Source organism: Oncorhynchus kisutch, linkage group LG24 (genome assembly GCF_002021735.2).
Source record: "Oncorhynchus kisutch isolate 150728-3 linkage group LG24, Okis_V2, whole genome shotgun sequence".
Lineage (NCBI taxonomy): Eukaryota > Metazoa > Chordata > Actinopteri > Salmoniformes > Salmonidae > Oncorhynchus > Oncorhynchus kisutch.
This window is the reverse complement of record NC_034197.2, coordinates 29,858,547-29,870,579: the sequence shown is the minus strand read 5'-3', so window position 1 is coordinate 29,870,579 and position 12,033 is coordinate 29,858,547. Positions and strand designations below refer to the sequence as shown.

The 12,033-nt window shown below is 43.1% G+C and overlaps 1 protein-coding gene across 1 annotated transcript in view; it reads right to left on the bottom strand.

The window, feature by feature from the left end:
• Nucleotides 1-11,728, bottom strand: part of LOC109869747 (solute carrier family 17 member 9) — a 28,547-nt gene extending 16,819 nt beyond the window's left edge. Inside the window, exons 1-5 of the mRNA XM_020460008.2 lie at nucleotides 11,018-11,728; nucleotides 9,944-10,141; nucleotides 5,152-5,291; nucleotides 3,677-3,776; nucleotides 3,152-3,282 (exon numbers count right to left, since the gene is read on the bottom strand). Of these exons, the coding sequence (XP_020315597.1) occupies nucleotides 3,152-3,282; nucleotides 3,677-3,776; nucleotides 5,152-5,291; nucleotides 9,944-10,141; nucleotides 11,018-11,151 (703 nt within the window). The 5' untranslated portion in view covers nucleotides 11,152-11,728. The remainder of the gene's footprint in view (nucleotides 1-3,151; nucleotides 3,283-3,676; nucleotides 3,777-5,151; nucleotides 5,292-9,943; nucleotides 10,142-11,017) is intronic.
• Between the last annotated feature and the right edge of the window lie 305 nt (nucleotides 11,729-12,033).

Genomic DNA, 12,033 nt, shown 5'->3' with positions numbered 1-12,033 from the left:
GACCATAGCACTCACCCACCTCCACTGCGGCGACGACCAGTGGACGAGGCCATCCACCGCTCTCCACTCCGGTGCGCATCACTGGCTCGGTGATATTGGGCCCAGGATTGAGTTGTACATCCCCGGAGAGCAGGAGGGTAGCGAACATGTAGTTTAACAGTTTCGATGGGTGGTATATATCAATGCTGTCGCTCTTGCTGCGGGTGATTCCTTGATCCACCTCTACTCAGACGACACCATTCTGTATACATCTGGCCCTTCTTTGGACACTGGGTTTACAAACCTCCAAACGAGCTTCAATCCCATACAACACTCCTTCTGTGGCCTCCAACTGCTCTTAAAACGCTAGTAAAACTAAATGCATGCTCTTCAACCGATTGCTGCCCACACCTGCATCGCTACTCTTGTCGGTTCTGACTTAGAATATGTTGAAAACTACAAATACATGTGTCTGGCTAGACAGTAACCTTTCCTTCCAGACTCATATTAAGCATCTCCAATCCAAAATTAAATCTAGAATCGGCTTCCTATTTCGCAACAAAGCCTCCTTCACTCACTCTGCCAAACATACCCTCATAAAACTGACTATCCTACCGATCCTCGACTTCGGCGATGTCATTTACAAAATACCCTCCAACACTCTACTCAGCAAACTGGATGCAGTCTATCACAGTGCCATCCGTTTTGTCACCAAAGTCCCATATACCACCCATCACTGCGACCTGTATGCTCTCGTCGGCTGGCCCTCGCTACATGTTAGTCGCCAGGCCCACTGGCTCCAGGTCATCTACAGCCTTGGCCAAAAGTTTTGAGAATGACACAAATATGAATTTTCACAGTCTGCTGCCTTAGTGTCTTTAGATATTTTTGTCAGATGTTACTAAGGAATACTGAAGTATAATTACAAGCACTTCATAAGTGTCAAAGGCTTTTATTGACAATTACATGAAGTTGATGCAAAGAGTCAATATTTGCAGTGTTGACCCTTCTTTTTCAAGACCTCTGCAATCCACCTTGGCATGCTGTCAATTAACTTCTGGGCCACATCTTGTCTGATGGCAGCCCATTCTTGCATAATCAATGCTTGGAGTTTGTCAGAATTTGTCTGACAAACTTTTGTTTGTCCACCTGCCTCTTGAGGATTGACCACAAGTTCTCACTGGGATTAAGGTCTGGGGAGTTTCCTTGCCATGGACCCAAAATATCGACGTTTTGGTCCCCGAGCCACTTAGTTATTACTTTTGCCTTCTGGCAAGGTGCTCCATCATGCTGGAAAAGGCATTGTTCGTCACCAAACTGTTCCTGGATCGTTGGGAGAAGTTGCTCTCGGAGGATGGGTTGGTACCATTCTTTATTCATGGCTGTGTTCTTAGGCAAAATTGTGAGTGAGCCCACTCCCTTGGCTGAGAAGCAACCCCCACACATGAATGGTCTCAGGATGCTTTACTGTTGGCATGACACAGGACTGATGGTAGCGCTCACCTTGTCTTCTCCGGACATGCTTTTTTCCAGATGCCCCAAACAATCAGAAAGGGGATTCAAAGAAAATTACTTTACAGTCCTCAGCAGTCCAATCCCTGTACCTTTTGCAGAATATCAGTCTGTCCCTGATGTTTTTCCTAGAGAGAACTGGCTTCTTTGCTGCCCTTCTTGACACCAGGCCATTCTCCAAAAGTCTCACTGTGCGTGCAGATGCACTCACACCTGCCTGCTGCAATTCCTGAGCAAGCTCTGTACTGGTGGTGCCACGATCCCGCAGCCGAATCAACTTTAGGAGACGGTCCTGGCGCTTGCTGGACTTTCTTGGGCGCCCTGAAGCCTTCTTCACAACAATTGAACCGCTCTCCTTGAAGTCCTTGATGATCCGATAAATGGTTGGTTTAGGTGCAATCTTACTGGCAGCAATATCCTTGCCTGTGAAGCCATTTTTGTGCAAAGCAATGATGACTGCACGTGTGTCCTTGCCGGTAACCATGGTTGACAGAGGAAGAACAATGATTCCAAGCACCACCCTCCTTTTGAAGCTTCCAGTCTGTTATTTTATTTGATTTATTTTACCTTTATTTAACTAGGCAAGTCAGTTAAGAACAAATTCTTATTTTCAATGACGGCCTAGGAACAGTGGGTCCAACTGCCTGTTCAGGGGCAGAACGACAGATTTGTACCTTGTCAGCTCGGGGGTTTGAACTTGCAACCTTCCGGTTACTAGTCCAACGCTCTAACCACTAGGCTACCCTGCGGCCCCAGTTATTCGAACTCAATCAGCATGACAGAGTGATCTCCAGCCTTGTCCTCATCAACACTTACACCTGTGTTAATGAGAGAATCACTGACATGATGTCAGCTGGTCCTTTTGTCGCAGGGCTGAAATGCAGTGGAAATGTTTTTGGGGGATTAAGTTCATTTGAATGCAAAGAGGGACTTTGCAATTGCAATTCATCTGATCACTCTTCATAATATTCTGGATTATATGCAAATTGCCATCATACAAACTGAGGCAGCAGACTTTGTGAAAATGAATGTGTCATTCTCAAAACTTTTGGCCACGACTGTATACGTCTCTGCCTTATCTCAGCTCACTGGTCACCATAACAACACCCACCCGTAGCACGCGCTCCAGCAGGTATATCTCACTGGTCATCCCCAAAGCCAACACCTTCTTCGGCTGCCTTTTCTTACAGTTCTCTGCTGCCAATGACTGGAACGAATTGCAAAAATCGCTGAAGTTGGAGATTTATATCTCCCTCACTAACTTTAACTATCAGCTATCTGAGCAGCTTAACGATCGCTGCAGCTGTACACAGCCCATCTGTAGATAGCCCATCCAACTACCTACCTCATCCCCATATTGTTTTTATTTACTTTTTTGCACACCAGTATTTCTACCCGCACATTCCAGTGTTAATGTGCTAAATTGAAATTACTTCACTACAATTGGCCTATTTATTGCTTTACCTCCTTACTCCATTTGCACACACTGTATATAGATTTTTCTATTGTGTTATTGACTGTACATTTGTTTATGTGCAACTCTGTGTTGTTGTTTTTTGTCGCACTGCTTTGCTTTATCTTGGCCAGGTCGCAGTTGTAAATGAGAACTTGTTCTCAACTGGCCTACCTGGTCAAACAAACACAAACACACACACCTTACCTTCCCCTTTGAGCAGGTATTTCCACATGCAGTACGCCCAGAGGACAGAGAGCATGCCTGACACATAGAACACGCTCTCCCAACCATACAGGTCCAGCATGAGGGAACCAGCCCCCCCAATCACCAGTGTTCTGCAGGAGACAACAGCATGGTCACACACACACAGACGGTAGTTCAAAGAGCTTTAGCTGCGCACCTCATTGTCTATTTATGGTTTGCTACTAAAATGGCAAAACAAGAACATCTGTGGAGAGCTCCTGACTGGAGACGTCTGTGGCCCCCTGATGAGCTGTTTATGACCAGCCCAAAATGACATGTTGTCATCCCTCCCCAACTCCAATGATAAATGTCTGACCCTGGCTTCCATAGCACATGACCTTAACAACAGCAGTAGAATCTGCCCAAAGGCACAGATCTAGGACTAGTTTACCTTCACCCAAACCTATCCTAAACCCTTAGTGGGGGAAATGCAAAACAGACCTTAGATCAGCGTCTAAACAGGAAGTGCTGCAGAGCTAGACTCACCCCAGGTAGGAGCCACTGCCCACAGTGCTCATGAGGAATCCTCTCTCACTCTCCACCACCTTCTGAGAACACAGGCTGGCCAGAGACGGGTAGTGGACACCTAGAGGTACACATACACACATTCAATGCCTCTGTTCACCAGTTACAATCCCAGTTTCCCTATGTGTCCCTAGTCATAATCCCAGTTTCCCTAGTCATAATCCCAGTTTCCCTGTGTCCATAGTCATAATCCCAGTTTCCCTATGTGTTCCTAGTCATAATCCCAGGTTCCCTAGTCATAATCCCAGTTTCCCTATGTGTCCCTAGTCATAATTCCAGTTTCCCTGTGTCCCTAGTCATAATCCCAGTTTCCCTAGTCATAATCCCAGTTTCCCTATGTGTTCCTAGTCATATTCCCAGTTTCCCTATGTGTCCCTAGTCATAATCCCAGTTTCCCTATGTGTCCCTAGTCATAATCCCAGTTTCCCTATGTGTCCCTAGTCATAATCCCAGTTTCCCTATGTGCCCCTAGTCATAATCCCAGTTTCCCTGTGTCCCTAGTCATAATGCCAGTTTCAAATCAAATCAAAGTTTATTTGTCATGTGCGCCGAAACAGGTGTAGATGCTTACTTACAGTGAAATGCTTACTCACAGGCTCTAACCAATAGTGCAAAAAAGGTGTTAGGTGAACAATAGGTAAGTAAAGAAATAAAACAACAGTAAAAAGACAGGCTATATACAGTAGCGAGGCTATAAAAGTAGCGAGGCTACATATAGGCACCGGTTAGTCAGGCTTTCCCTATGTGTCTCTAGTCATAATCCCAGTTTCCCTATGCATCTCTAGTCATAACCCCAGTTTCCCTATGCGTCTCTAGTCATAACCCCAGTTTCCCTATGCGTCTCTAGTCATAATCCCAGTTTCCCTATGTGTCTCTAGTCATAATCCCAGTTTCCCTATGTGTCTCTAGTCATAATCCCAGTTTCCCTATGTGTCTCTAGTCATAATCCCAGTTTCCCTATGTGTCTCTAGTCATAACCCCAGTTTCCCTATGTGTCTCTAGTCATAACCCCAGTTTCCCTATGTGTCTCTAGTCATAATCCCAGTTTCCCTATGTGTCTCTAGTCATAATCCCAGTTTCCCTATGTGTCTCTAGTCATAATCCCAGTTTCCCTATGTGTCTCTAGTCATAATCCCAGTTTCCCTATGTGTCTCTAGTCATAATCCCAGTTTCCCTATGTGTCTCTAGTCATAATCCCAGTTTCCCTATGTGTCTCTAGTCATAATCCCAGTTTCCCTATGTGTCTCTAGTCATAATCCCAGTTTCCCTATGTGTCTCTAGTCATAATCCCAGTTTCCCTATGTGTCTCTAGTCATAATCCCAGTTTCCCTATGTGTCTCTAGTCATAATTAGTGTGCTATTTAGGAATACATAAAGGAGTGATTTGAGATGTAGCCAAGATTTTCATTAGCCCCCAGTGCCCAGTGCCCCCTGACCTTGCAGCAGCCCCATAAGGAAGCGGGCCAGCGTCATGGAGAAGATGGGCTGAGAGCAGAAGTGGGCCAGGACGGGCGTGAAGGCTGTCATCGCCCCCCAGGCCGCCGCTGAGAGGAGGAGCACCTTCTCACCTCCAACCCTGAGGGACACAGATGGAAATAATACTGTTACTATAACTATAGACACTCTCCAGTAATATAACACTATTGTTACTGTTACAATTATAGTCTCACCTCTAGCCCTGAAAGAAAGTCATAACATGGTTATTACTACAGTATTACAATACTTATATATAACATTATCATTACTACTACACTACTAACCCCCTCCAACCCTGAGGGGAAGTGATGGAGTTATATAACATTATCATTACTACTACACTACTAACCCCCTCCAACCCTGAGGGGAAGTGATGGAGTTATATAACATTATCATTACTATTGCACTACTAACCCCCTCCTTCAACCCTGAGGGGAAGTAATGGAGTTATATAACATTATCATTACTATTGCACTACTAACCCCCTCCTTCAACCCTGAGGGGAAGTGATGGAGTTATATAACATTATCATTTCTACTGCACTACTAACCCCCTCCTTCAACCCTGAGGGGAAGTGATGGAGTTATATAACATTATCATTACTATTGCACTACTAACCCCCTCCTTCAACCCTGAGGGGAAGTGATGGAGTTATATAACATTATCATTACTACTGCACTACTAACCCCCTCCAACCCTGAGGGGAAGTGATGGAGTTATATAACATTATCATTACTACTGCACTACTAACCCCCTCCAACCCTGAGGGGAAGTGATGGAGTTATATAACATTATCATTACTACTACACTACTAACCCCCTCCTTCAACCCTGAGGGGAAGTAATGGAGTTATATAACATTAGCATTACTACTGCACTACTAACCCCCTCCAACCCTGAGGGGAAGTAATGGAGTTATATAACATTATCATTACTACTACACTACTAACCCCCTCCTTCAACCCTGAGGGGAAGAGAGTGATGAAACAAAGATAATGTTGACAGTTACTCTCGATATACAACCTAAGGGACAGACACAGTACTATAACCCCATGATAACAGTTCAACCTTGAGGGAAGATATGTATAGGCCTATGCATCTCAACAGTGCAACATGTATTTCCTCATCTACCTTTCTTCATTTGAACTATTCTTAAAAACATGGACATACACTTAACAAAAATATAAAACACAAAAATGTCATTTATTTGATTGAGTTACAGTTCATTAAAGGAAATCAGTCAATTGAAATAAATAAATTAGGCCCTAATCTATGGATTTCACATGACTGGGAATACAGATATGCATCTGTTGGTCACAGATACCTGAAAAAAAATGGGCCTCAGGATCTTGTTGTCCGTAGCTTATGCCTGCCCATAACATAACCTCACTGCCACCATTGGGCACTCTTTTCAAAACGTTGACATCAATGAACCGCTCACACATACGGCACCATACACGTGGTCTGCGGTTGTGAGGCCAGGTGGACGTACTGCCAAATTCTCTAAAACGACGTTGGAGGTGGCTTATGGTAGAGAAATGTACTTCCCTTGCAACAGCTCTGGTGAACCTTCCTGCAGTCAGCATGCCAATTGCACACTCCCTCAAAACTTGAGACATCTGTGGCATCGTGCTGTATGTCAAAACTGCACGTTTTAGAGTAGCCTTTTATTGTCACCAGCACAAGGTGCACCTGTGTAATGATCATGCTGTTTAAATCAGCTTCTTGATATGCCACACCTGTCAGATGGATGGATTATCTTGGCAAAGGAGAAATGCTTACTAACAGGGATATAAACAAATCTGAGAGAAATAAGCTTTTTGTGCGTATTGAACATTTCTGGAATCTTTTATTTCAGCTCATGAAACATGGGTACAACACTTTACATGTTGCGTTTATATTTTGGTTCAGTGTATATGAAACCAGGTTATCCAGTTGTTTCCAACAAGAGGCTTTCACCTCTCCTGTGTTGTCAGAACAATGCAATTGAAGAAAAGAAGATAAGAAAAAGGAGGCTACTTTTAAGCAACAAGGCAAAGGGGTGTGGTATATGACCAATATACCACAAACCCCTGAGGTGCCTTACTGCTATTACAAACTGCTTACCAACGTAATTAGAGCAGTAAAAATAAACATTTTATCATACCCGGTCTGATATACCATGGCTTTCAGCCAATCAGAATTCAGGCCTCAAACCACCCAGTTCATAATGCCAATGAATAGCTCCATATTTCCTGGTTCCTTCCTCTAACATCTGAAAGGACTGAAGAGATATCAGTAGTGATATGATAATAGCTTCAGGTTTCTGCCAAAGGTGTTTAGACCAAATATGCACTGCTCTAGTAGTTTAGTCAGAATACTGTTTCACTTCATTGATTTTGGGGGGTGGAGTTGAAAGCAGAGGCTTCTGAACTTGGAACTCTCCGATGACTTATTTCTGTTGACATGTGACATGACCCTGAGCTTCTCCTGCCATGTGAAGAGATGGAGAGAATGATTTTACAAACACGTTTTACACTGATATTTCAGTCTGTAGGCCATTTACATGTCTTGGTACTAATATTTCTAACCAGGAAACAACTGTTGGGCAGGGTAATTAAGAAAGTACTGACTGGATGATTTGATCCGCTTTGAATGGGAGCAGCATACAAAGAAAACACAACTAACCAGTAACGTCATTCCTGTAACCAAGAGAACCGCACCCTTTTCACCACCTAGACACCGGCACAAGTGCTGGGTCCTCCTCAAACAACAGAGACATTATCATACTAACAGTCACATACTGCCCTTCAAATTCCACCCATGACTCTTAGCCTCTCAACCTCAAATATCCCCAAACGGCATTCCGTTCATAGTCTACAGCAGGGGTATTCAACTCTTACCCTACGAGGTCCGGAGCCTGCTGGTTCTGTTCTACCTGATAATGAATTGCACATACCTGGTGTCTCAGGTCTAAATCAGTCTCTTATTATAGGAGAGGAACAATGAAAATAAAGAGTTTGAGGGCCTTACAGCTTGTGCAGTAGAATCTCTCTACCATGACATTCTATCACCATCCCTCGGTTCTTTTGCTTTTAGGGCCAATGGGTAATAGCATTGTAATAGGGTGTTTTTAAAGTGAATATGATTCATATAAAATGCCTTGTTTTATAGGCTGTATTGTCCTGATGGAGCAGCTGTAAGATGTAAATTGTAATAGGAATATTTAAAAGGAGCTACATCACACACACACACACACACACACACACACACACACAGTATTCAGACTCCTTCCCTTTTTCCACTTTACGTTACAGCCTTATTCTAAAATGAATTAAATAAAAATTCTCAATCGACACACAATACCACATAATGAAATCAAAAAAGGTTTTGAAATTTTTGCAAATTTATTTTTATAAACAAAAATACCTTATTTACATAAGTATTCAGACCCTGTGCTATGAGGTGCATCCTGTTTGCATTGATCATCCTTGAGATGTTTCTACAACTTGAATGGAGTCCACCTGCGGTAAATTCAATTGATTGGACATGATTTGGAAAGGTGTCAATATAAAAGGTCCCACAGCTGAAAATGCATGTTAGAGAAAACACCAAGCCATGAGGTCGAAGGAATTGTCCTTAGAGCTCTAAGACAGGATTGTGTTGAGGCACAGATATGGGGAAGTGTACCAAAAAATGGCTGCAGCATTGAAGGTCCCCAAGAACACAGTGGCCTCCTTCCATTTAAGAATGATGCTCTTTCTACTCTTTCTTGAACTGGCCGCCCGGCCAAACTGAGCAATCGGGGGAGAGGGGCCTAGGTCAGGGATGTGACCAAGAACCAGATGGTCACAGACAGAGCTCCTCTGTGGAGATGGGAGAACATTCCAGAAGGACAACCATCTCTGCAGCACTCCACCAATCAGGCCTTTATGGTAGAATAGCCAGACGGAAGACATTCCACAGTAAAAGGCACATGACAGCCCAACTGAAGTTTGCCAAAAGGTACAAAAATAATCTCATAACCATGACAAACAAGATTTGTCTGGTCTGATGAAACCAAGATTGAACTCATTGGTCTGAATGCCAAGCATCACGTGTGGATGAAAGCTGGCACCATCTTTACGGTGAAGCATGGTGGTGGCAGCATCATGCTGTGGGGATGTTTTTCAGCGGCAGGGACTGGGAGACTAGTCAGGTTCGAGGGAAAGATGAACTGAGCAAAGTACAGAGATCCTTGATGAAAACCTGCTCCAGAGCACTCAGTACCTCAGACTACTAGGAGCCAGGACACACTGATTATTATTGTATTGATGACATTATGAACACTGTGACTCTGTAGCAGCTGGCAAAGTCACTGTATATTGCTTTGACTTCGTACCAGCCTCTCAGCTTGATGTTTAGAGAACATTTGGTACCGTCTGATTAGAATATAAAGGGCCTGTCTTCAAGAGGCCCGCTACATTATTTTCTGCTCTGGAGGGGTTCTACATGAATTATTGTAATTAAGCAGATAGATTTTTAATTGATATTACCAACAACTGCTCTTCTTTTTGTTCACTTAAATCCCAAACAGACGTGTAAAACAGACAAAGTTTTAGGCTATTTAATTCTCAGATTTCAGGGCTCATAGGACCCCATTGTCCATCTGTGTTTAAAAGTGAATAAATGTAATGCAATGGACACTTTTTATTCTAGATATTGTATGTAATGAGAGCAGCTGCAGGTTGTGCAAACAGGCAATAAAGTATAATCATCTCCTCTTGTTGCCCACCTGTCGCTGACGTAGCCTCCGAGGACCTGTGTGAAGCAGTAACCCCAGAAGAAGCTACCCAGCACCATGCCCTGATCCCTCTTGGTCCAGTTGAACTTCTCCGCCATGCTAACGGCACAGATGGGCATGGCCACGCGGGCACAGTACAGCAGACAGGTCCCCAGCAGTAGCACCACCGTCCATACCCGCGCCAGGGGTCTGCATAGCCGGGACAGAGGACATAAGTGTGACCAGCAGAAAACAGGGATGTGTGTGTTCGGTGTGTGTAATTGACAATATGTGAGGGTGTGAGTAAGAGTAGGTGTGATATTCTCAGTAAAACCAACATCTGTGCATTTATTCTGATTGTTTCTTGTAAATGGCAAATTGGAACTTAAACTAAACCAACTACGCATTTTCACAGAACTTGAAACGTCTAAATTTGACTGGGCTAAATTGTGTTAACTAGATAGGTTAGGCCTAAATCTCATTATATTATAATTATTTGAGTGAATCTGACTGAATTCTTAGTTGGCAAGTCAAAGCAAAGATTAGGCTATCATGCCTTTAATAAAATTCTATGAATGCCTGACTATCAGACTTCCTAGACCTAGAAGCTTTTAAATTCCCCAAAGCTGTGTGTGCAGCTTAGTAAAGTTAGCTTTAAAATAATCTTAAAACCACCAGATGACAGGCATCTGATTAATAAGAAAGTCGAGTATTTATTTGGGAATGTCCCTCGTAGCAGTGTTACATTTGGACTCAAAAGTAGCAACAAAGTATCAAAAACAAAGCTACATGTGTATGAGTGGTAGATTTGATGTTTGCTGAAATCAAGGGAGAGAAACATTTTCTGAAAATATAATTTGCCAACACATTACAGTAGACTATAGAGGAGCCGGAATCATTGCAAACTTGTATGGCATTTGCTAAATAAGGAACTAACAATCTCTCATATGTTATTATATTATGTGTGGTTAAAAACATAGAAAGAAAGGGTGTGTCATTTCATTATGGTAGTTTTACGTTGAAATGAACACTTCTAGACTGTGGGAAAAACGTGAGATTGGCTACTGAAAATCGTCGTAAATTTACCTTGGCCAATACGTATTCGGTTCACTCCACTTCTTCTGATGACCTCCAGCGACCCCGGTTTTGTCTGTGGTTTTTTCTTTGAGGCAGACCAAATCTGGACTAGAGTTCTTTCCATGTTTTTGCAGAATTGCCATTCAACGAAAGAGGTATACGATTTGATTTGCTGTCTCCTGCACTTTACAATTCAGCGCAGTAGGCTATGGAATGAGTGAAGAAAGTCGACAAAAATAAACGCTTGTTCGATGTTCGCGATGATACCGATGTATCATTTCCTTTCGATTACCGTGTAGGCCAATCCATAATGTTACTGCCGTGTGATAAAAAGTGCACGGGTGATTAGAGACGGATCGCCTTGAGTTTGACGATAAATCCACGTGTCAGTATTTTTTTCAGCCACGCAGTTCTTCCTGCCAACAGTAGGTTACATCGGAAGCAGCATTAAAGAAGCGACTCAGTCCTTTTCAAAAAACAGCATGAATTTGGTCAGAGTGAAAATTCCCAGTCTTCTTTACCCGCGGCATGGCTATCCGGTTCTAGCGCTTCACCATGACTGTGCAATATTCTAGACATTATATTCTTCCCTGAATGATACCCGATCGGATTGCACAGCAAAAAGAGAGAAAAAACAACTAATGTCCCAGGCATAGGATACCACAGAATGTTAGTCTATAATGGCCAAATCATCCTGAATTTCTCAACCCATGTTTGACGTTGCCCTGCTGCGATGTGATTGGCGTTGTCATCCTTGCTCATAGGACAGCCAGTGATGCTGCATAACGTATTCACAGAGTTGGTTCATCTGCCCTAGGCTGGATGAGGTATCAACTACCAAGAATCGGCAGTCGGCACCGTTATATAATAAACTGCAATCAGATGAAAAAAGTAAGATTCCTGCACAAGTTGGTGTCTAAACTACATTTTCCACCATCCGAGAAAGTAAGCTATCGGTTAAATGGCATACTGACGAGACTGAAAAACACTATCATCACGTATTTTTTGGTGCAAATATAATGAAC